The 21,146-nt window shown below is 39.9% G+C and overlaps 1 protein-coding gene across 1 annotated transcript in view; it reads left to right on the forward strand.

Annotated features, from left to right (window-relative positions):
• The window catches only part of NTNG1 (netrin G1), a 316,142-nt gene that overhangs the window by 229,508 nt on the left and 65,488 nt on the right, over positions 1–21,146 (forward strand). Inside the window, exons 4-5 of the mRNA XM_072837671.1 lie at positions 5,258–5,430; positions 16,448–16,474. Coding sequence (XP_072693772.1) covers positions 5,258–5,430; positions 16,448–16,474 — 200 coding nt within the window. The remainder of the gene's footprint in view (positions 1–5,257; positions 5,431–16,447; positions 16,475–21,146) is intronic.

The following is a 21,146-nucleotide window of genomic DNA, read 5'->3' on the forward strand; positions in this document are numbered from 1 at the left end:
GCCCAGGCACGAGAGTTGTCGGTCGCAAGGACAGAGAAAAGACAGCCCAGGAGCTGGGCTAGGTCAGCAGATTTACTGCTGGGCAAGTTCTGGTTCCTGCCAGTGCCCAAGCAACATTGCCCAAACACCTGAACCCGGGGGGTGGGGGGGGTCATCCCTGCATGAGAAGTGGAAGCCAAAAGATGCATATTCCAGAATAACTATGTTATGCAAATGATTTTTTTTTTTCTCCTCTAAACTGTGTTATTTTCCTAAGTCTTTCAGGCATTTTTTTTTTCAGGCATTTTCTTCTTGTGTTAGGTTTTAGGCGTTTGGCAAATTCTCTGGAGTTTAAATTAAATAGTCTTACCAATTTTATAAAGTTCCCTTTGCCCATTATAAAAGCCAATGATAAGGGCATGTGGCAGTTTTCAGCACATGTCATGGAGTGTTCGATTTAATACGATGCCTATTGATTCTCTATTTTCAGTCCATCACCAGGCTAGACATAGTAGGACAGACCCATGCACTTCCTGCGCTCAGAGAGTTTACTTGCTTATTAATCACTTATTTATCTTTCAAATATTTTTTAAGTACTTATTATATGCCAAGCACCTTAACACACACTGGGGATGTTGCAATAAATAAGGCAAGCGTGACTGTTGCCTCCGGGAGTTTGCACTCCAGTAAAGGTGATAGAAGAAGCAATGACAACACAGTCTCTGTCTAAGGCAGAGATAGTGTGGGCTTTATCAAGTGACTGGCCTTGCCAGTGTCACAGGAGCACATAGGAAAGGCATGCTGGTGGGTCAGAGAAGCCCTCAGATAGTTGGCCAGTGGATGTTTTTTGAATGTCATTTAGGAGCCAGGCACGGAAATTTACAAGTTGACACCTGAATGATAAGAATTTGGCAGGTAAATGAGGTAGAGGTAGTTGAGTAGAATGTTCTAGGCAAAATGAACAGTTTATAAGATTACCTAAAGGCAGGGACACCTGGGTGGCTCAGCGGTTGAGCATCTATCTTTGGCTCAGGTCTTGATTCCGGAGTCCCAGGATCAAGTCCCACATAGAGCTCCCTGCAGAGGGAGCCTGCTTCTCCCTCTGCCTATGTCTCTGCCTCTCTCTCTGTCTCTCATGAATAAATACATAAAATCTTTAAAAAAATAAAAAAAAAAGATTACCTGAAGGCAAAGTTTGAATAACTGAGTAGTATTACCAGTGGTGCAGATGAGACTGGAAAAGGGAAGAGACACAAGCTTTGAAGGGACTTGGAGGCCACGTTACAGAGTGTGAACTCTACTCTGAGAATTGTGACAAGTCTTACAATGGTTCGAAGCCAAGATGACTCTGATATTTTTGTGTAAAGGATTATGTTGACTGTTGTGTTGAGACTGAGCTGGGAGAACCATGACTGGAGGCAATAAGGTCTGTTCAGAGGCCATTGTAATAAAACAGATCGAAGGTGATGGCGATCTCAACTAGGGCAGTGGCAATGGCTAGAACTGTACTACGTGTTTGAGAGTTGTCAAGGAGAAGGGATCTTACAACTTGGTGAGAGACGGAACAATGACAGGTTAGTTATTATAGGAAGGAAAGAGGGAGGCATTCTCAACTAACTGCTCTTAATAACTAACAATGACAAGTTAGTTATTGTAGGAAAGAAAGAGGGAGGCATTCTCAACTAACTGGTGATGCAATTTACTGACACAGTAACCCCAGAAGGAGGAATGGGTAGGAGAGGGAAACCCCAGAATTCAATATGGGATCTGTTGAGTTTAACATACCCAAGAAAGAGATCCATGAGGGAGATATAGATCCAGGATTTATCAACATGTCGATCAGATAATCCTCACTGGGAATAATGGAAAGAGGGTTCTATGGATCCCTATGGGTAACAGAATCTCTGAATCTCCTAAAATGTTTTCAAATGTTTAAGCTTATTTTGTATATGCTTATTATTTCAGGGTAGAGGAAGATTACGCAAGTTTTCTTTAAAATGCGAGTTTGCTATAACTCAAAGCCATTAAGGACTGCAGAGGAAACTGAAGGGACAATCTGTGTTAAGAGTATCCAAAGAGGGTGTCTGGGCAGCGTAGTTGGTTCAGCGTCTGCCTTCAGCTCAGGTCATGATCCCAGAGTCCTGGGATCAAGCCACACATCAGGCTCCCTGCTTGGCGGGGAGTCTGCTTCTCAGTTTCCCTCTTCCCTCCCCCCCCAGCTTGTGTTTTCTCTCTCTCTCTCTCTCTCTCTTTCTCTCTCTAATAAATAAATAAAATCTGAAAAAAAAAAGAGTGTCCAAAGAGAGTCACTTAGGCTGACAGTGCTCACAGGCCAGAACCCCAAGAACAGCACATAAAGAGAACACAAATAAGAAGAGGATTCTGAATATGAGCTTGAGAATCCAACAAGGACAAAGCATCAGAAGAAAGGGAGTAGCCCACAGATTCAAATACTACTGGGAGGTCAAATAAGGCAAAGAAAATTATCCATTGGATTTTCAACAAAGAGGTCATGGATGACATTGGCAAGAGAGGCTGCGTTTGGTGAGAAAGAGAAAGTGAGTGGGGGATGAGAGAATGGAAAATGTAGATATAGGAAACTCAAGAAGAGAGGAGAGTGTTAAAGAGGTAACTGGAAAAGAAGACCAGGGGTACAAGGTGAGTATTTCTCCCCTTAAGATGGGAGAGATTTATGCAATGAGTCAACGTGTTCTAAAAGCTCAAAGAGCCTTAAGTAACAACCAACCCAACCAAATACACAGAAGCATTTAACGAAATCAGAAGATAGAGCTCAGGGTGTCTGCAGTGAGCAGGATAGATAACTGGGAAGAGTTTGAATTGAATTGAGCCTTGAATGATTGGGTTTTGAACAGAGGAGGATGCACCATGAATTGGAAGAAATCTGAGGGAAATGAGACTAAATAGTCATTTATTTTTCTTTCACCTTCTTTTGTTATTTAAAGAATATTTTCTCAGCAAATATAAAGTCTTGAGAATGGAAATTGTCTGTAACTCAGAAAGGGACTACAAGTATGAAAGTATTAGCAGCTAAAAGATATTTAATCCAGTTTACAGTTACTACTTGTGTTCTTGATCTTCCTGTATGAAACACGCATATTCTTTGGGGTCATATTGTTCATTTCCTCCATTGGATTTTTTAACACCAGATAGGGTGCTAAATCGGTATAAGTTTGTGCTTCTATCACTTAGGTTTCTAACATCTTCCATATTTAAAAAAAAACACACCCATAAATAAAGGTGCTAATGTTGGAAGGAGAAAGATCCTTTTATAAGCAACCTAACACAAGTGACTCCCTGCATAGAGGAGACTGTTACGAGACCTAACTCATGATTAAACACTGTCTATTTCACTTAACTGAATCATGTTTTTCTCATCTTTTTAGAACACTGTACATCTGTTAATTTTAAAGGTTCTTTTTATGTATCTAAGTTGAATAGGTATTGTTTAAGTAGTAGACTTCCAGCTTTTTACCATATATAACTATACAGAGGGCAGAGTATAGCTGTAAGTATTGCAAATTATAGTAGACCCTTGATAAAGCGGACGTGTGGTCTTATCCAGGGAGGTTTGGGTGGCGAGGAGTGGGTATTATTTCAGGGGCTACACCTTTGAGTTAGAAGAGAGCCCAACAGTTTTCAGTAACAATCTTAGCCACTCCTTCACTTTCTTGCCATGAGGATGGGTCGGTGTTCCAAACATCATCTGCACACAAGAAACTTGGATGTTGCTTACAGATGTCAGAGAAACCAACATCAGTTCTTTTTTTTCTTTAAAGATTTTTATTTATTTATTCATGAGAGACACAGAGGGAGAGGCAGAGATATAGGCAGATGCAGACTCTCTGCAGGAAGTCCGATGTGGGATCCCAGGACTCTGGGATCACGACCTGAGCTGAAAGCAAGCACTCAACCACTGAGCCACCCAGGCATCCCAACATCAGTTCTGAAAGAATCTTCTTTTCCTACTAAGAAAGACTACTGTTAACTTTTTCCAATTCGCAACATACCCCGCAAAGGAAAGCAAATGTAAAACATTATAATCTTTCTTTGTCTTCATGAAGTTTGGCTTTCTATATTTTTGTCCTACTTCCTAGAAGAGGCCAGTCTAGTTTAAAAACACACACACATCTACACACAAACACACATACATAACATTTTCAGATGCTGGCCGTAACAGATCTTGATCCTTTATGCCCCATCACAGATGTCCTAGTTCTCCCCTCTATGTGGACACATTGCTTCCTGCCTACTCTGTCCTGGCCCCTGTGTCATGGTCATCCTTGGTTTTACTTTTCCAGAGGATGCAGAATGCTTGGGATGTTACAATTTATAACCTGCTACATCAACAAATACCCAGTTGGCCTTTGAGATTTTATAGTGCAAGACTTTGGATAGGGGAAAGTGTTTTTGTGGAACCTGCATATTCCACTGTTGCCTCTCATATATCACAGCTCTCTTCACAGGCACCAAAAGCAAGGCATTTGCAAATGACCTCAGACCCCTGCCACATAGTTTTGTTTTATTTTATTTTATTTTATTTTATTTTATTTTATTTTATTTTATTTTATTATTTTATTGGCTTCTAAGCATCTTTTATCTGAGTCATTTGACCCATTTCTGAGAGACCTTTGTAATTACCTTATTTGCTGTGAGTGGGAAATCTAAGGACCACTCGGATTGATTAGAGGCCTTGGTGGGAAAAATTTCTGATCTGGGATAATGTCATTTTAGACAATCAGGAATACCTGATTTTGATCTCCATAGGTCTATAAAATAAGTCTGAATAGCAAATTGTCTTAATGGTCATCGTTTCTTTTAAACAAGTAAGAATTGTCGTTCTGGTTTAAGGAAAAAACAGAAGATAACATTGCTTTTCAAACCCAGATGAAATTGTCATAGATTTGATAATATAATAAGATCACTCACTGCTCATTGGTGGCAATATTTTGAATACCTGTTGAGAAACCCTTGATTTTGTAGCACAGTTGTCTTACGGGACCTTCAGGCCCCCACTGAACAGACCGACTAGTATTAGGATTCCTCAAAGTGTGGTATGAGATAGACTGTATCCTAATCCTACCCTTTGTCCCTTGTTGAGAAGATTCTGAAGGTGGGGACTGCAGATCTACATTTTGCCCAGAGCCTCTATGTAGCGCAAGCACTGCAGGGTGTCAGAGCCGCCACCCCCCAGGAGATAGATGGGTAAGCCTCCATGATCACCTGACTTACAATGAACTCTTGTCTCTCTTCTGTTTAGGTGCAAATGTAATCTCCACGCCACCGTGTGCGTGTATGACAACAGCAAACTGACCTGTGAATGTGAGCACAACACTACAGGTCCAGACTGTGGGAAATGCAAGAAGAATTATCAGGGCCGACCTTGGAGTCCAGGCTCATATCTCCCCATCCCCAAAGGCACTGCAAATACCTGTGAGTAACTTTGCTCTGTAACACTGGATTTTGTGCACGATGAGCTGATAGTTCCCTCAGTTTCACTTGCAATTGTGCTTTTACTCTCACGGTTATCTTGTTCCTCTTCGAAATGTGGCTAAAGCTTTAGTCTCTATTTTACGACTTGTAAGCACATTTTCACACTCGGATCATCTGTTAAATTCAGTCTTCCAACATTCACATCAAATGTGTTGGGAGATGATGGAAATCAGGAGACATTTTTTCTAAGTGGATGAAACAGGAGATGTTTGTTTTCTTGCCCCAGATTACTTTCCTATTAGAATGACAACAGCCTATTGTCTTGTTTAATAGGTTGCTTAACCTATTAAAACTCCCAACTATAACTTAATTTTAACCATAAACAACTCCAGAAATTCTCTACATGGTTATAATCCCATTTCCATTACTGGGTGACTTGAGTGATGCTTTTTCTGGAAGATGCTTCCCTGTCCTATTTTAGCTACAGCCTAATTTTGCCTAGTGAAATAATTGGCTTTTTCCAAATTCCAGCACTTGAGGTCATGCCTGGCATGGATCCTACAAGGAGAAGCCACCTTTTGCTACAGAGCGTGACTATAGGTACTGCATTAAGAAAAGGAATGTCTGAGCGCGGGTATTTACAGGAACCATGAGAGATGCCTCATTACCACTCATGCGTATACCCCACTAAAATCCCTGAACATCTACAGGAAGACATGCCCTGACACGCTCAGGGAGAGAAATGATTACTTCCAGAATAAACTGCCCAATTCCATGGATGGACTGAATTAGCCACTTGCAAAAGCCCCAGGTTCGCCCTCTTTCAAAAATAGAGGAGGGGTGAGGTTGGGAAGACACCCACGAAGTGAGAAGTAACAGAAATAGCAGGACAGTGAGCAGTGGGGGAATGAGGGCTTGAAAAGCCACTGGCTCTCTGTGAGGCTAAGAATGTTATCAGGTACTTCAAAGCAGCAGCTGTGAGAAACCAAAACCTAAAAACTAATATCACAGGAACCAGGACCTTATCAAGTTAAATGTAAGACTAATGGAGCGAGTAACAAGCCATGAAGTATGGGGGCATGAAATTATGATAAAATTTCTATGAAGCAGAAAAAAATATTCTTCAAAAGATTTAAAAAAGCATCCCTATTTGTAAGGGTGTTCGGTTTCTTTCTGTGTTAAAGAAAAAAATGGACAGTCTAGCTCCTAAAATTAATACATAAAGCTCTGTTAAGCAGAAATGTTGGCTTTTCAAGGCAATTTTATTAGCAGAGACTCTGTTGGCTGTCCTCAATTGTTCAGGGCCATAGACTCACGAATTTGGAAGGCATCATGAGGTTATTTGTTTATGAGACCCTGTGGCTGGCTACCAAGAATCCCTATCACCACACTTGTCATATTTACTTTAAAGGTCTCCCAAAATGAAAGTGGCTCAGATTCCATTTTCAGTGTCTGCTGCTGCTTTAGCGTGACAGGATGGAGCAGAGGAAGGCTCACCAACACTTGCTAGCATTCTGGCTCAACCTCAGGGTGGGCCAACTTGTCAGAACTATCCCAGAAAGGCAGGTGGCCTGAGCTGCTGTGTTGGCTTCTATGATGTGAAAGTAGTAACAGTTCTTACCTCATAGGAATTTTGAGAGACTTGAAAAGCTACTGCATGTAATGTGTTCAGCATAACACCGGACACAAAATAAGTGTTCAAAACTAATTTTAATTTTAGGATTTTTTTCATAAAGTATACTTGTTCATTATTGGACATCTTTGATTGTTATAAAACTTATTTCTTAATGCTATTTTTGAGTATGTCCTAATTTCCAATGATTTTTTTTTCTTTAAGTAGTAAAAGAGCTATATGGATGCCAGTTTCTTTTCTACTCCAGATTAACATCATCAAATTCTATTTCATATAATAAGATTTTCATGTCTCCTGCTGGGTTGCTTGCCCTAGAGGCCCTCTAATTTTTTAGTGTCGAAATGTCAGCCAAACACAGGACTTTTGCCAGTCCTATGATTCTTATTTCATATCGGCTTTTTCTTATATGCATGCATACATGCTTGTGTGTGTGCGCACATACACACATACACACACACGACTCTATGTGGTGCACCACGAGTCAGTTATTTAAGAGGAACACTTAGGATATGCCATATCCTAATACAAAAATACGAAACCTAAGAAGTATAAAAAGAATAGCTACAGTCTCTGAACCCTCAACATCAACTCTTCAATGGCCTAGAAACACCATGCATCTTGGATAATCTCTTGATTTAGCAGAATCTCAGCAGCCAGGATCATTTTTTAATAGGAAGGTCAGTTCCTGCCTACTCTTAGCAAAAGAACTAAAAGAACTTTATTAAACCATGAAATTATAAGATCTCCCTTCACAGACAGTTAACCCATCATTCAGAGGACCCTAAACTCGGAAGCATATGACTTTGGAAGTCCTGAATTCTGGAGCATCACCAAGGCCACATTTATAAGGAGCACATAGAGCCAGGAGAGAAGAATACAGAGCCCCAGCATTCTAAAATAGAGCTGTCCCTATAATGTGCGAGACACATCACGTTTCCCTATGCTCATCACTACAACAGACTCGGTGGAAGCAGAAGTAATGACTCTTGTGATTACACTTTATTCACCATGCTTTCTAGTGGAGACTCAGTGTGTTTTCTTGGGAGATATATATATATTATATATAATATATATATATCCATATAATCTCAAAATGTTTTCCTTATTTCTCTACAAAGCTTGTGTTTTCTCTGTAAGACATCTTTCTTCTTCTCCCTGTTGATCTGCATTCTATTTTTGATAGTATTCCCAGTATCCTTTGAAGTTCTTTTCCATCTTCCAAGTAGATAGCAACTCTGTCCAACTTTGTGCTTCCTTATGATTCACTTGATTGTTATTGTCCAGCTCGTGAATAAAAGTATTAAGTAAAAAAAACCTCTTTAAATTTTTGATCCGATCCCTATGGATTAACACACAATATTTTTTATATCAAGATGCTGAAATCTCAACAGTCAACCTTTAGGAACTATAACTCTAAGAAAGATACAATATCGTCTATGCCTCTGCTTCCTGAGGTGGGTTCTGTGACCCTTTACAGAATTTCATGGCCAAATAAGTTTGGAAAATGCTGTAAATTATAATGACTCTAAGATACTCATATTACCTTATTAAAAACATTTGAGAATCCTATAGTAAAGTATTATATTTTGCCCTGTGTTTCCCAAACTTAACTGTTCATGGAACACTTAATAACTTTCTATAAAACACTCTTTCGGGGACCGACTACTCGAAGCAATTTCTACAGCCTAGTGATAACAAATGTCATGAAGAAAGACTTAGAAAGCCCATCCAGTTTCTCTGTATACAATCTTTCACTTTCTTCTTACCTACACAGTCTAATATTCTTCAAAGAGAGAAAATTAAATTGTTCTGACATTGACATTATTTGTTTGTTCAGAAATCCAACTTGAATTGTTACACAATATCTAGAGCTCCTCTGAGTAATGGAAAGTAATTTGGTGATCATTCTATTATTTTCTCTAGGATTAAATTCACATTGACCAATTTATATTTTCCCAGGTGTGCACATGTGTGTATCATTATCCAGACAGTTTCCTAAGTGCTTTACATGCATTTAGTTCATTCTTAACTCACAACACTCTTATAAGGTAGATGCTATTAGTTTCATTTTATAGATATGGAATCTGCTGACTGCTGAGGGCAGATATCTTGTTTAAGGTTTCCAAGACTAGTCGGGGTGAAAGGGAGGATTTAAACCCACGTATGTCTTGACTCCAGGGACTGCACATTGCACTATATTGCTTCTCAGGTTAAAGTTCAGTGACTTCCTCTATTCTCCACGGGGCTAGGAACATTTTGACACCTGTTCAAATAAGCCAGTCTTATCCAGAGACTCCACTTCTGCCCTTGCCTTAAATTTTTCGAGCTCTCCACCCCCACCTCTTCTCAGTCCATGGTTTTCCCCTTGTCATTTCCATCTATTCCTGTGGTTTTAGTTCTCACTGATACTGGTTTAATAGTAATCAGTCATTACAGCCTGGCATCCTTCTAATGAATCCAGACTGATTTTTCCAGCTGTTTACGAAGATCTCAAAGTCAACATGCTAGATACTAGATTTATTCCTTTCTCTAATTGCCCTTCTCTCATCTTTATTTTAACTCTCCTTTTTCAAGGCTGCCCCTTAAGGCCAACTTCTCTCTGCAGCTCACCTAGATCCTCCCAGGCAAAATCAATTGCTCTTTGCGCTCTAGATTCTTGATAGTGTATGTCCACTTACAATTGGTTGACTTTCTATAACCAAAATTGTAATAATAATAATGGCCACTTCTATCAAGTTTGCCATTGACTTTTATAGTTTGTGAAGGGCTTTAAGTGCATTCTTATGTTAAATCCTTATACTAGTCATCATGGGGTATGTACTATTTTTATCCACATTTGACAAATAAGGAACCACAGCCACACAAAGATTAATAAGTAAGTTGTCCCAAGGTCCCACGGGGAATGCATTACAGAACAAGACTTAAACTCAGATCTATCTGACTTAGAAGCTAAAATGTTAGCAATTTAAGAATAAGACCATACTGTATTCCTGGCCTTTATAAATATTTGTAGAATCAACTATTTGGTGAATGAGTAGGTAAACCTAAATAATGCTGTAATGTGCACATGGGTACATTGACCTCCCATCCATCTTCCCATGTCTCCTGGAATGTGTGGTCTTCACAGCTCAGCAGCTCTAACACAATGGTCTTCAATCTCCTACAGGAAAAGTCAGCTATCTTGGAGGAAATAAAATGGGAAAGTGACTCACATTTTTTTCATGGGTGTTCATGGCCCATCCAGCCATCTAGAGATGGCACATTGGCTGACTGATCTTCACAGACCTCCCCCATGGCATTCATGGCCTCAGTGACTTGAGCATTCTCAGGCTCTGTCCACCAGCCTTTCAGCTCAGAACCCCGATTCTATCAGCACCTTAAGAGAGTACTTTCCTCTCAGAGCCTTATTTGTGTGAACCAAGCTGCTGGCCCAATATCTAAAACCAGAATACCAAATTATTCTTGTATAGCATTAATCCACAATCCTTATCTGAAGCTCACGGGACCAAATATGATTTGAAATTCAAAATTGTTAGGATCCTAAAGGTAGTACATATATTATAGACATATATTATGTCCATACCCACAGCACAATGTAAGGTAGCACCATTTAATCAAACATTTTAATATTTCAGCAGCAAACCCATGATTATTCTCACCTCATACCCCTTCCAGTCAGGTTTGGCCACCAAATTAGCTCAGAGCATGTTATGTTGTGCTGCCAGTGATTTTTTGGGGGAGAAAAAAAACTTTTAGTTTTTAGAACTGTTTTTTTGTTTTTGTTTTTTGAAGATTGGAGAGAAATACAACAAATTAAGAGATTATAGTATGGAGTAGTTGTTAGAGGCACAAGCTCTGAAACCTGGACCTCTGGATTCAGATCTCAGTTTCCTTCCCAACGGGTAGATACGATCTTGGGCAAGCTTTTTGTGTTTGGATTTCCCCCCTCTGAAAAATAAACCTGAGTGCTGACCTCAGAGGATTGTCATAAAAATTAAATGGATTAATACACATAAGGTATTTAGAACAGAGGCAGGCACATAGTAAGCACACAACAAAGTGAGATGCTACTGTCATTATAATTTCACTGAGATCTAACACGTCGACTCATCCCAGCCTGATGAGTAAATTCTCCCTGTGGAGACAGCAACTATATAGGGAGATAAATTGTGTCCAAAACCCAATTTATGCATCCAGAATATGAGATAACAGTGATGGTATTCAGAATATTTAAGTCCTTATGACCAGTGTATTCTCTGCCTCGTAATTAAGACTCTTTGCAGAGCCAGATAATAATCAGAAGCTTGTTTGGTGAGCATGGGATCAGGAAATTTAAATGACTTTAATGCTAATAACATGAGGCTGAGACATCCTGACGCATCCATCTTGCCACAGAGTCAGCCTGCCTAATGCCAACAGAACACTGAAGGTCTGAAAGCTTTCAGGTCACCCTCCCCTCTTCCTGAGACAATGCTGGGCCAGCAGTGCTACCATATGCCTCAAAATGCTTCTCATTCTAGGCTTCTCCCTTCTGATTGGCTGTTCTCCCATTCTTCAGATATGTCAATAGGCTACATCAGGTTGAGGTCACCTCTGCCAAGTCTGTCACATACACTCAGGTCCTAAACCCCTTGTGCTCTTGTAAGATGAGTGTACCTAACTTTGATTGGATCATTTATATGATGGTTTCATGGCACAATTCTGTGAAGGCAACTTTATTTCCTTCACCTTCGAGCTCCTAGTAGACAGCTCACTGTACCTCCTCTCAACACAGTGGGCTTCTGTGTTGACCAGGGCTAGAAGGACATTGGAAGCAATTCCTCCAGGATACAAGTGAGGCTGCAGAATGGTTTGTCCCTCATCACTCACCTCTTATTCAACTGGGTTTTTGGAGTTATAGCTTGTGATGGCTGCAGCCTGGCTTCTTCTGAAGATCCAGTCATCTGCTTGATAGGCTTTTTTCAAGCTATCTATCACAATAGTGGCAATATTTCCTCTCAATCTGAGGCATGCCAAATCTGTGTCCCTTCTGATTTCCTCGATGAAAAGCTGCTGACTTTGCATTGATTCTCAGAAGGAATTACGACTTTTGGCACTGCATTAGTCTGCTTCAGAAGATTAGGGTGTTTGTTTTGTGGCCTAGCTATGCCCCCTTTAGCCCTTTACTTAGTGGGAGGGTTAGAAAAATCACAGGAAGAAGGAGAAGGAGAAAATAATTATATAATTCTACTAAGTGCTCACCCTTGCAGCAGACTCCCTTTAAAACGAACGTTAAAATAAATATAGGAGTGGGGAGGGCTAGTTAAGGAGTCAAGTGCCTACAAGCCGAGCACCTTCTAATTTTTTTTAGCACATGAAGCACTTTCGGCTTATTCAACATGTATGTGTATCTCTGACTGAAGCAGCATTTCTCTTCTAGAAGAAGCAACAGTATTAAACTCATAGACCATGTATTGAAGAACCTTCTGGTGAAGCTCATGCATACGTGTGCTTCATTTCCTCAGTGAAAGCTTAGCAGTGTTTCAGTAAACAAGAATTAGGAATTACCAGTTCCAATGTTGAATATAAAGGTGTTGGCTTGGACAAGGCTCTTGCTTCTCTTTGTGCCTTCAGTTTCTTCTTTTGTAAAGTGAAAGGCTCCATGAGATTATTTCATAACTCCCTTTCTGCTCTTCATTTTTAAGTTACTCTTTCTAAATCAGCTTACCTGGTCTCATGCTTCCTTTCTGTCCACCTATCATGTATTTATCTTTTGCAAGTATTTTTGAGGTTGTTTCATAGATGGATTTGCCCTAATGAAGCTTAAATTTCAGGATTCCTCACTAGAATCCTTCTAAACTTTAAAAAAAAATGACTTTCATATATAATTTTGTATTTTAAAGTTAATATTCCTTTTCTCCCAGATTTGACTATGCTTTAGACCCACAACATCTGGATTTGCCCCTGGGTGGCTTAGGGAAAAAGAGAGATACAAATAAGAGTATCCAAATAGGAGTTTAAAAGGAGATGTGAGAGAAGGAATAGAAGGAAAAGAGCCAAATATGAAATGAGTTTACCCAGTTGAGCACCAGGTTGCGTTTTGAGCCTCTGCTCCACTTTCTGGAAGGCAGAGTCGTGAGGGGCATCTGTACATTGTATAACTCTGGCTACCAGAATGGAGGAAATGTCCAGAAAGAACAAAAATTTCCATTAATACTGAACTCTGAGAAATGTTTCCATGGAACATTTTATATGGGCCAAGATCATACTATGACCAAAAAGTATTTTCACTGTGATAGAAACCTTCTTGGAAATAAGTGACAAAGTTTTGATCAAATATACATTGAACAGCTTCTTCTGTATCAGACATTGTCCTGAGCAGATTCCAGAAATACAGACAGGAATGAGGTGTGATGATTGTCCCTCAGAACTCTCAGGCAAAGACACAAACAATTACAAATAGAAGTTGGTCAGTTTCTCAGGGAGGACTCTACAAGGGGTGTGCAATCACAGGGAGTGGCTAATCCACATCAGAGAGATGAAGAGGAAGGGGAGAAATAACTTCCAAGCTCAATTTTAAAGGTTAAAAAAATATATTCTTTACATAATGCTTGTCACTTCACAGGGAATGTTAACTGCCAACATGTGTCTAGACAATCTTCCTGAGAGTAATGTGACTCTCCTTCCCATGGTTTACAGGCACTGTCTCTGTTTTAAGATGGAATTGTGTTCATTGATTCATCCCTTAGAGACCCCAAAGAAACCCAGCCTTTCACGAAATGAATTGTAGCCTTGTCTTATTCCAGAGGCATTTGGAAGACTTCTCCTGGCTTGCCTGTAGCCTTTGTAATGGATGTAATAGGTTTATTAAAATCTTTAGTTGTCTGTAGGGAATCAAAAACAAGGTGTTTGGATATTATAATAAGGAACATTTGGAAAAACCATAACATTTGAAAATATACTAATGGACATCCCTGGTGTTCAGTTATTTGCCACTTCAAAAATCTTTATCCTGATGAAAAGTTTAAAAATCTTTTCAGCAATTGCCATTTTATAGCAATGGAATAGAAAGTGACTCACCTGGCAACACCTCAAAACACTGTGAGCCACAAAAATGAGGAAGAGGCTGAATTTTAAGCATCCAAAATGTTAGGTAATAGAAAACATCTTCATGAGGAAAATAGGATCGTATAATGGCCCTGCTTGGCGAGCTTTGTATAGCTGCAGTGAACATTCCTCCCTGTACTGGCATCCCCAAAGGAATTGAGACATTTCTACATCTTTCTAAAGTATTCAGCTGCAGCAAGTACTGCATCAAATAGTCTTGCAGGTTTGCTCTCCATTGTGTCTGGCCAAACACCCTGAGAACTTCGCCTTGCATTATGCATGGCCCTCTAGCTCCGTGTAAGTTTGAAAATACCAAAAAAGTCTCTTCCTGCCACCCTAACTTCCATCCTCTTTGACGGATTACAAAAGGCAAGCGGTTCCAATAGAGCAGGATTTTCGATCATGGGGAAATTTGGAGCTTCTGCAATTGATACTAAAATTATGATGCTGCCATCATACCTCACTCAACAGAGGATTTACAAAGAGGAAAAAAAGGAAAGATTCGGTACCAAGTCACTGTCACGCTGCAGCAGACAGTCTGCTGACGTGTTGGGTCAGGAATTCAGCAGTCCTTTGAAGAGATTGCATTCAGCTTGAAATGCAGTTCAGAGGGCAGAGCTAAAACACAGAAATGGAAATTCAGATTTCCAGTTTTGGTTGAAGAATGATCGTAATTAAGCTGAAGCACTATAAACTCTGTGCTTTAAAATCAAGAGATTTTTAAATGTATTTAATAACTAAAGATAAAATTTTATTCCTTCCAAGGTTTTAAAAAAAATCATGGTAAGCTTTAATCCCTCTTTAAAGCCCTCCCTTTAAAGAAATAGGAAAGTAGCTCTTGGTTTTAAAGAACAAACCTAGAAATCTCTGAGTAAGGTACAATGATTAAACAAGTTATGTTAAATGTTAAATGTTAAAACAAGCAGAGGGCAGTTGTTTGAAGATAAATACGAAAATAGAAGTTTAATGATTCCTACGTTTACCACCTGTTAGGAGTACACTCCAGTGATGTGGAGAACAGGCCTGAACAGCTCATTAACAGCTATCACTTATTAGCTGTGTACCATGTGTCAGACATTTTTATGGATTATTTCATTCAATCCCCCCCAGCAGCCCTATGCAGTAGATATTATTAACCCCTTTCAGGTGAGGAAATAAGCATAGAGAGGCAAGGAACTTGCCCCAAATCACCTAGCTAGTCAGTAACCAAGCAGGACTCTCACCTGGTCCTGTCTGAGTCCCATCTCCTGCCCTCCTTGGCACCACTACCCAAATATAGTGAAGAAGATGTAAATCTCAGACTCTTAATCAGCGATATCTATCATAGTGTTGCTTGCTTGGTGAACCAACTATATTAATAATAGTAATCTGCAGCAAAGATGGGTATAATACACACTACCTGCCAAGCAGCAGTTTGAGTGCTTTGCATTCATCAATTTGTGTAATCCTTGCAATAACCCTCAGAGGTAGAAAATCAGGCTACGGAGAGCATAAGCAACTTGCCCCAGGTCGCACAGTCAGTGAGTCTAGGAGCAAAGCTTCAAACCCAGACAGCCTGGCTTCTGTGCCCCTGCTCTTGGCTAGGAGTTTTCAGGGGACAGACTAAATGCCCGTCCACATTTGAACCAAGTCCACTACACTCTAAAATGGTCCCACCACCTTAGCACAACCTGTAAATTAAAGTGGAAGCTGGGAAAATGGATGAAGTCCATGATCGATATGAACAGCCTAATGTATTCTTGAATTATTCTGCTCAATTAAGTTTCTATTACACACTTTAATTCACATATCTGACAAGTAAAAGAGGACTAAAAATGATGGTTATGTGAAATTAATCAAATAAAGGGCCAAATGACTTTCAGCAGCCAACCTATGCATCTCATAACACATTTAAAGAGATCTAGTGCATTTGTGGGTATATTTGCACAGGTCCACTTAGTGTATATTTGGCACTCTGTGCCCAGAACATAAGCCTCGCTTAAAATCTGTTTTGCACCACATACAAACGTCCGTTAACTTTACAGGCAGGCACAAAATGTTTGATGTCATGAAGTTGTCTTGAACCAGCTGTTGATTGAAGTGGAGCATTAGTTTTCCAGCCCTGATAAGTTCAGGAGTTCTAGAATGAAAGCAAAATGTTTTTGATGGATGAATACAATCTTGCTTTTTCTGTGCATATTTCCTAATGATCTGAATGCTATTAAGTGTTAAGTTTCTGAGATTTGTATTTAAGTTAAAGATGGCATATATTAATAACTGTCTAACAGTTTTTCTTTATTGTTTTCTTTCTCTCTGCAGGTATCCCCAGTATTTCCAGTATTGGTAGTAAGTAAAAAAAAAAAAAAAAAAAAAGAAAAGAAAAAAAAGAAAAAAAAAGAAAAAGAAAAACCACCAAACCAAGTCTAGGCTAGCTTTGTTTTCTTGTTGAGCTCCTAAGATCTATTTTCCCAGTGTCCATTTCTGATGTAAGAGGGTATTTTCTTTGTGGATTGAACTGTTGTTCTCTGCACAGATATAGTCAAAGCACAGATAAAATAGTCATCGCTGTGTAACCTCGCTGGGGACATGCCAGCACCACAGCTCCCCCGACTGCTTTTGACCAATGAAGCCACCTCTCCAGAGGTGCAATTGCTTAGGAAACCATTTCTCATTTAACAGACATATAAGCCGTCCTATTTACCCGTACTTAGTAACCCACAACAAATTGAACTTTCTCCTTAGGACTGGATGGATTTCTACCGTAATTTTTAAAAGCAGAGAATGAATACCAATGAATGCTTTAGGCATATTCATTAGAACCCAGTGAAAACGCCATGAAACCAGAGGGAGGGAATTTTAGTAATTTATTACATGCCAGTTTTTGTGAAGGCCTGAAAGAGGCAAGTTGGTGATCATTAGTCTTTCTGGGGGAACGAAGGGAAAAAAAAAACAAAAACAAACCTCGGTATGTACATTTCTCCCTATGAAAATACAGTGATTCATCTTTTCCTGACCACTTAGGCTTAAGTTTGATAGAGAATGGGGTATAGAAAATATATACAAAATTTAGGAATCCAACTAACCAGAAATTCCTGCAAGAAATCTTTTAGGAGAAATAGAAGCAGTTGAAAGAGAAGTCCCTCTTCAAGCTTCTTGGAACATTTCTCCAGTCCCATTGCAGTGTCCCTTCTTCACCCATAAAACAATGACACTCCAACACCAAGCCTGAGGTGCTCATTCAGGAAAAGCCCCCCACAGCTTTGCAGAGCAGCATCTCACATTTCTGTATTTCCCACCATGTCTCTCTGATGGCTAAGTCCTTCGCAGGCTGCTGAATCACCCATTCAAACAAAGAGCTGAGGAGGCAGAGATTACACCCTGTAAGTGATCACTGTGGTCACCCCTCGCAGCCCTCATCGTCTTGGGTGCTGTGGCACCCAGGGTGACTGCGTGCGAACAGCCGTTGAATACCCAACATCCATCCTCAAAGCAGTACTTGATAATTTGGATAAAACAGCTTCCCACTTCATATAAATGCACCGTCAGGTCTTCCACTTTGTAAATCAAGCCAGTTTACTTAAACTCGCCAACAGGCCTGGACGCAGATTTGTTAAGCACGAGCCGTGCGTTAAATGCCATGAAAATCAGCAGCTCTGTCAATAGACGTAGCGTTCACAACCCTTTAGATACCAGCCTAATGCTACCAGCCTGGCCATTCTGGTCTTGTTGAAATGGCACCAGTTCTACAAACTGGCAGGTGAACCTTCAGCTCTCATAGTGTCTATGTTCTGCTTTAGTATTTCCCTGGCATTTGCCTAAGTGTGTGTGTATACACACACACACACACGCACACGGCCCACAGCGGGCTCCTTTCAGGCCTTGACAATCTCATTTACGTATATGCATTTTAGGACGAAAGGGAACCAAATGGTAGCCAGCAGAGACAGCTCATTGGAGGCCGCGATGGCCGTCTGACCTGTCAGATTGTCAGAAATGGATGGATGGAAAGTAGTTCTTGGGCGCTGGGTGTGTTTCTGTTCGGAGTGTCAGTCGTGTGTTGCATGGACCCTCTGACTGTACCGCTCACTCCCCATCTCATCCGGCCGCCTCCACCACATGCCCCATGTCTGAGCATCAGCAGATGTTGACCTTTTACACACTGATTCAGGAAATTCCAGTTTTGTTTTGCTTCATTTTATTTTGAAATCAGTGGTGACCCGAAAGGATGCTGTGTTGTGCCTCTAGGAAAATTTAACTCCTTAATACCTCACCAAACCTTCTGACGAATAACGTCCTTTTGTGACCTGCCTTCCTTATGCCTCTGGCTGCTCTGCTAGGATGGCAGTGGGAGTCCCCTCAGATTTCTCCAGCAAATAGGACATAAAAGCTGCCAGGATGTTCCCAACATCCCACACAACTGGCTTGCCTATTGCTGGCTTTAAAGTCGAGAGATTTACGATCAAACCATCCAACACGAGAGTATCTTCTGGGCTGCTTAAACAGCATTCGCATGTTCCTTCTTTGTGGGCTCATAAGGCGCTTGTTGTATGCACTAGTGGATTCCTTTCCTCTCCAAAGGGCAAGAATTCATGCTAGATGACTCGCTGCCTATTCCAGAGGGCGCAGGAATGGGCTTCCAAGGTATGAGCCAAAGAAGAGGGAGTCGCTTGGATTTTTAACTAAGTTTGGGGGTTCACCAGGGCTTCTTCCTTTATCCCAAAGAAGGAATCAATGAGCATAATTTCGCCAAGTATATAGACAATGCCATTTTAACAGTTGTAACACCCCCAAGGTTCCTATCATCAAAGCATACCGCAAGGAAAGTGAATGATACATACTTTTGATGTAAATTATTGATGTATGTAACCATAAGTTGACATACATATACTATATACACAATAACTGAGGACTTCGGAGCCCTAGGAGATTTCAGTATAGGTCTCCAACTGTCAACACTGTAATTAAGGTTCAAATGCATGGACAGAGTGGTCATCCTTTCTGATCATCTGCTAAAAATGTTTTTGAAACAGATTTCCCATTAAGGTCATTTGTACCTGCTGTTGTCTATTTATTAGGAAATGGGTTTCCCAATCATTTCTAAGGTACTTGATTTAAAACTTGGTCATTTCGATGTGCTTTGGCCGTGGCTGAAAAAAACTGGTGATATTGTCAGCAATTAATGAATCCCAAAATAGATGTATAGTCATTTGAGCCTTGTGATCTCTGTTTTTACCTAATGTGGCAGTAATTCATTCAGGCTTCATTTTTTATATATATATAAAATGCATCACACACTTAGAAGTAAACATTCATGATTTTATCCAAGTGAACATTTGTTGATGTTGATGATGCAAATTAATAGTCGGTTTGGTGTGGATGTTTTTGCTAGAGTGATAAACTAATCATTACCTTCTAGCATATGTTATCTGATCCTTAGTCCCGAAAAGCAAGCGATTTCACTAATTATGTTAAACAGTATATTTTAAAGACCATAATTGGAAGACAAACTGGCCTAACATGCAAATAGCTTTGTGTGGATGCTTATCACTTAAGAAAGCAGGTGACAGAGGAGTCAGAGATGAAAGGTAGGCCAGCCACTGAAACGAAAGATCACATCAGGAAACACCATTTCAAAAAACTTGACATTTTTTTTAAGTAAATAAAAGTATGTCTTGGAATAGCAACAAAAGAAGAGAAATGTAAACATTCTATGAACCCAAGTATGCATTATTTCTTTAAATTCCTTTGAAGTGATTGAGGTCATGATACATAAAGCATAGAATATTGATGGAGGTGTTTGGCTGTCCCCTCCTGTCTACCTCATTCCATGAGAAAGAGTGGTTCACTTCAGGGAAATATTCCATTTTCTTGTTTTCCCTTATAATGAGCATTGCCTTCATCGTGGAGTTAAAACTTCATCTCTAATTTGATTTAATTGACAGGGCTGTTAAACAACGGAAATGCTACCCACAGGGATCCATCAGCCTGTCGAGAAAGCCCAGAGATGTTTTCTTACTTGAAAATATTTGATGCCAATTGGAGACCTTATAAAGGTTGTTTTCCATACAGCATCCAAATATTTTTGTTCAGTGCCCATTTACTGTAGGAACCTGGATCGTGAGGAAAATAACAAGGTTAATCATTTCCCCACCCAAGGGTTATTAATAATCATGTTGATGCTATCCAGAGAGCTGCTGAGTTTGTTTGTTTTTTTCCCTTTGCTTTAATACTTCTAAATCCCCCCAAATAAAAGTTTCATTTGAGTTGCCCTTTAACTAATTAGGTTTTATATAATGAGGGAAAAAATGATCAGGCTAGTGTAGCTATATGGCAAATTGCATGGTGTGCTACATTAATTTTGAACTGTTTGCTGATGTTCCGGAAGGAAATCTCAGGTCCCAGGTGAAATGCCTTTGGGACTTCTGTTATATCACGTGCCCAGTATCCTCATCACAGATCCATTTCATATTTGTGTGACTAGCATTTCACATTCACGAAACCTTTGTGGTTATCCTAAAACTGAATGAACATTAGGACATAGCTACTGAAGAATAAATCCTGAAGAATAAATAAAATATTACAGTGAAGGAGAGGCAAAGATCCTCTACCTAAAAAAGGGGGAAAAGGAGATGTTTAGTAATATTATCAACAATTGCTCACCTTGAGCAAATGGACTTTTTTCATATGTTAACCTCTTCCCAGGTGAATTTAGAATGCCAAGCCACTTTTTAAGTGTGAGCTGCTATCTGTACCTTTGCTGTTATCTCTGTGGGGGGCAACTGGAAATTCCTAGCCAAGGCCTTTGAAAGACCCCATGATGAACCTTTAAACATGTAACTGTGAACTCCCGCACTAAGTGTGTGGGTATCATTGACATCTTCTTGGAATATAAATAAGGAGCTGGCCAACTAAGTGCTTCACTTCCTGGGAAGAATTAGACAGAGCTTTTGCTCAGAACTGGAGGGAGATGTTCCCATATGTCTATAGAATTCCATTTTACAAATGATGAATCTGAGGC

This window comes from Canis lupus, chromosome 8, assembly GCF_048164855.1.
Source record: "Canis lupus baileyi chromosome 8, mCanLup2.hap1, whole genome shotgun sequence".
In the NCBI taxonomy this organism is placed as follows: domain Eukaryota; kingdom Metazoa; phylum Chordata; class Mammalia; order Carnivora; family Canidae; genus Canis; species Canis lupus.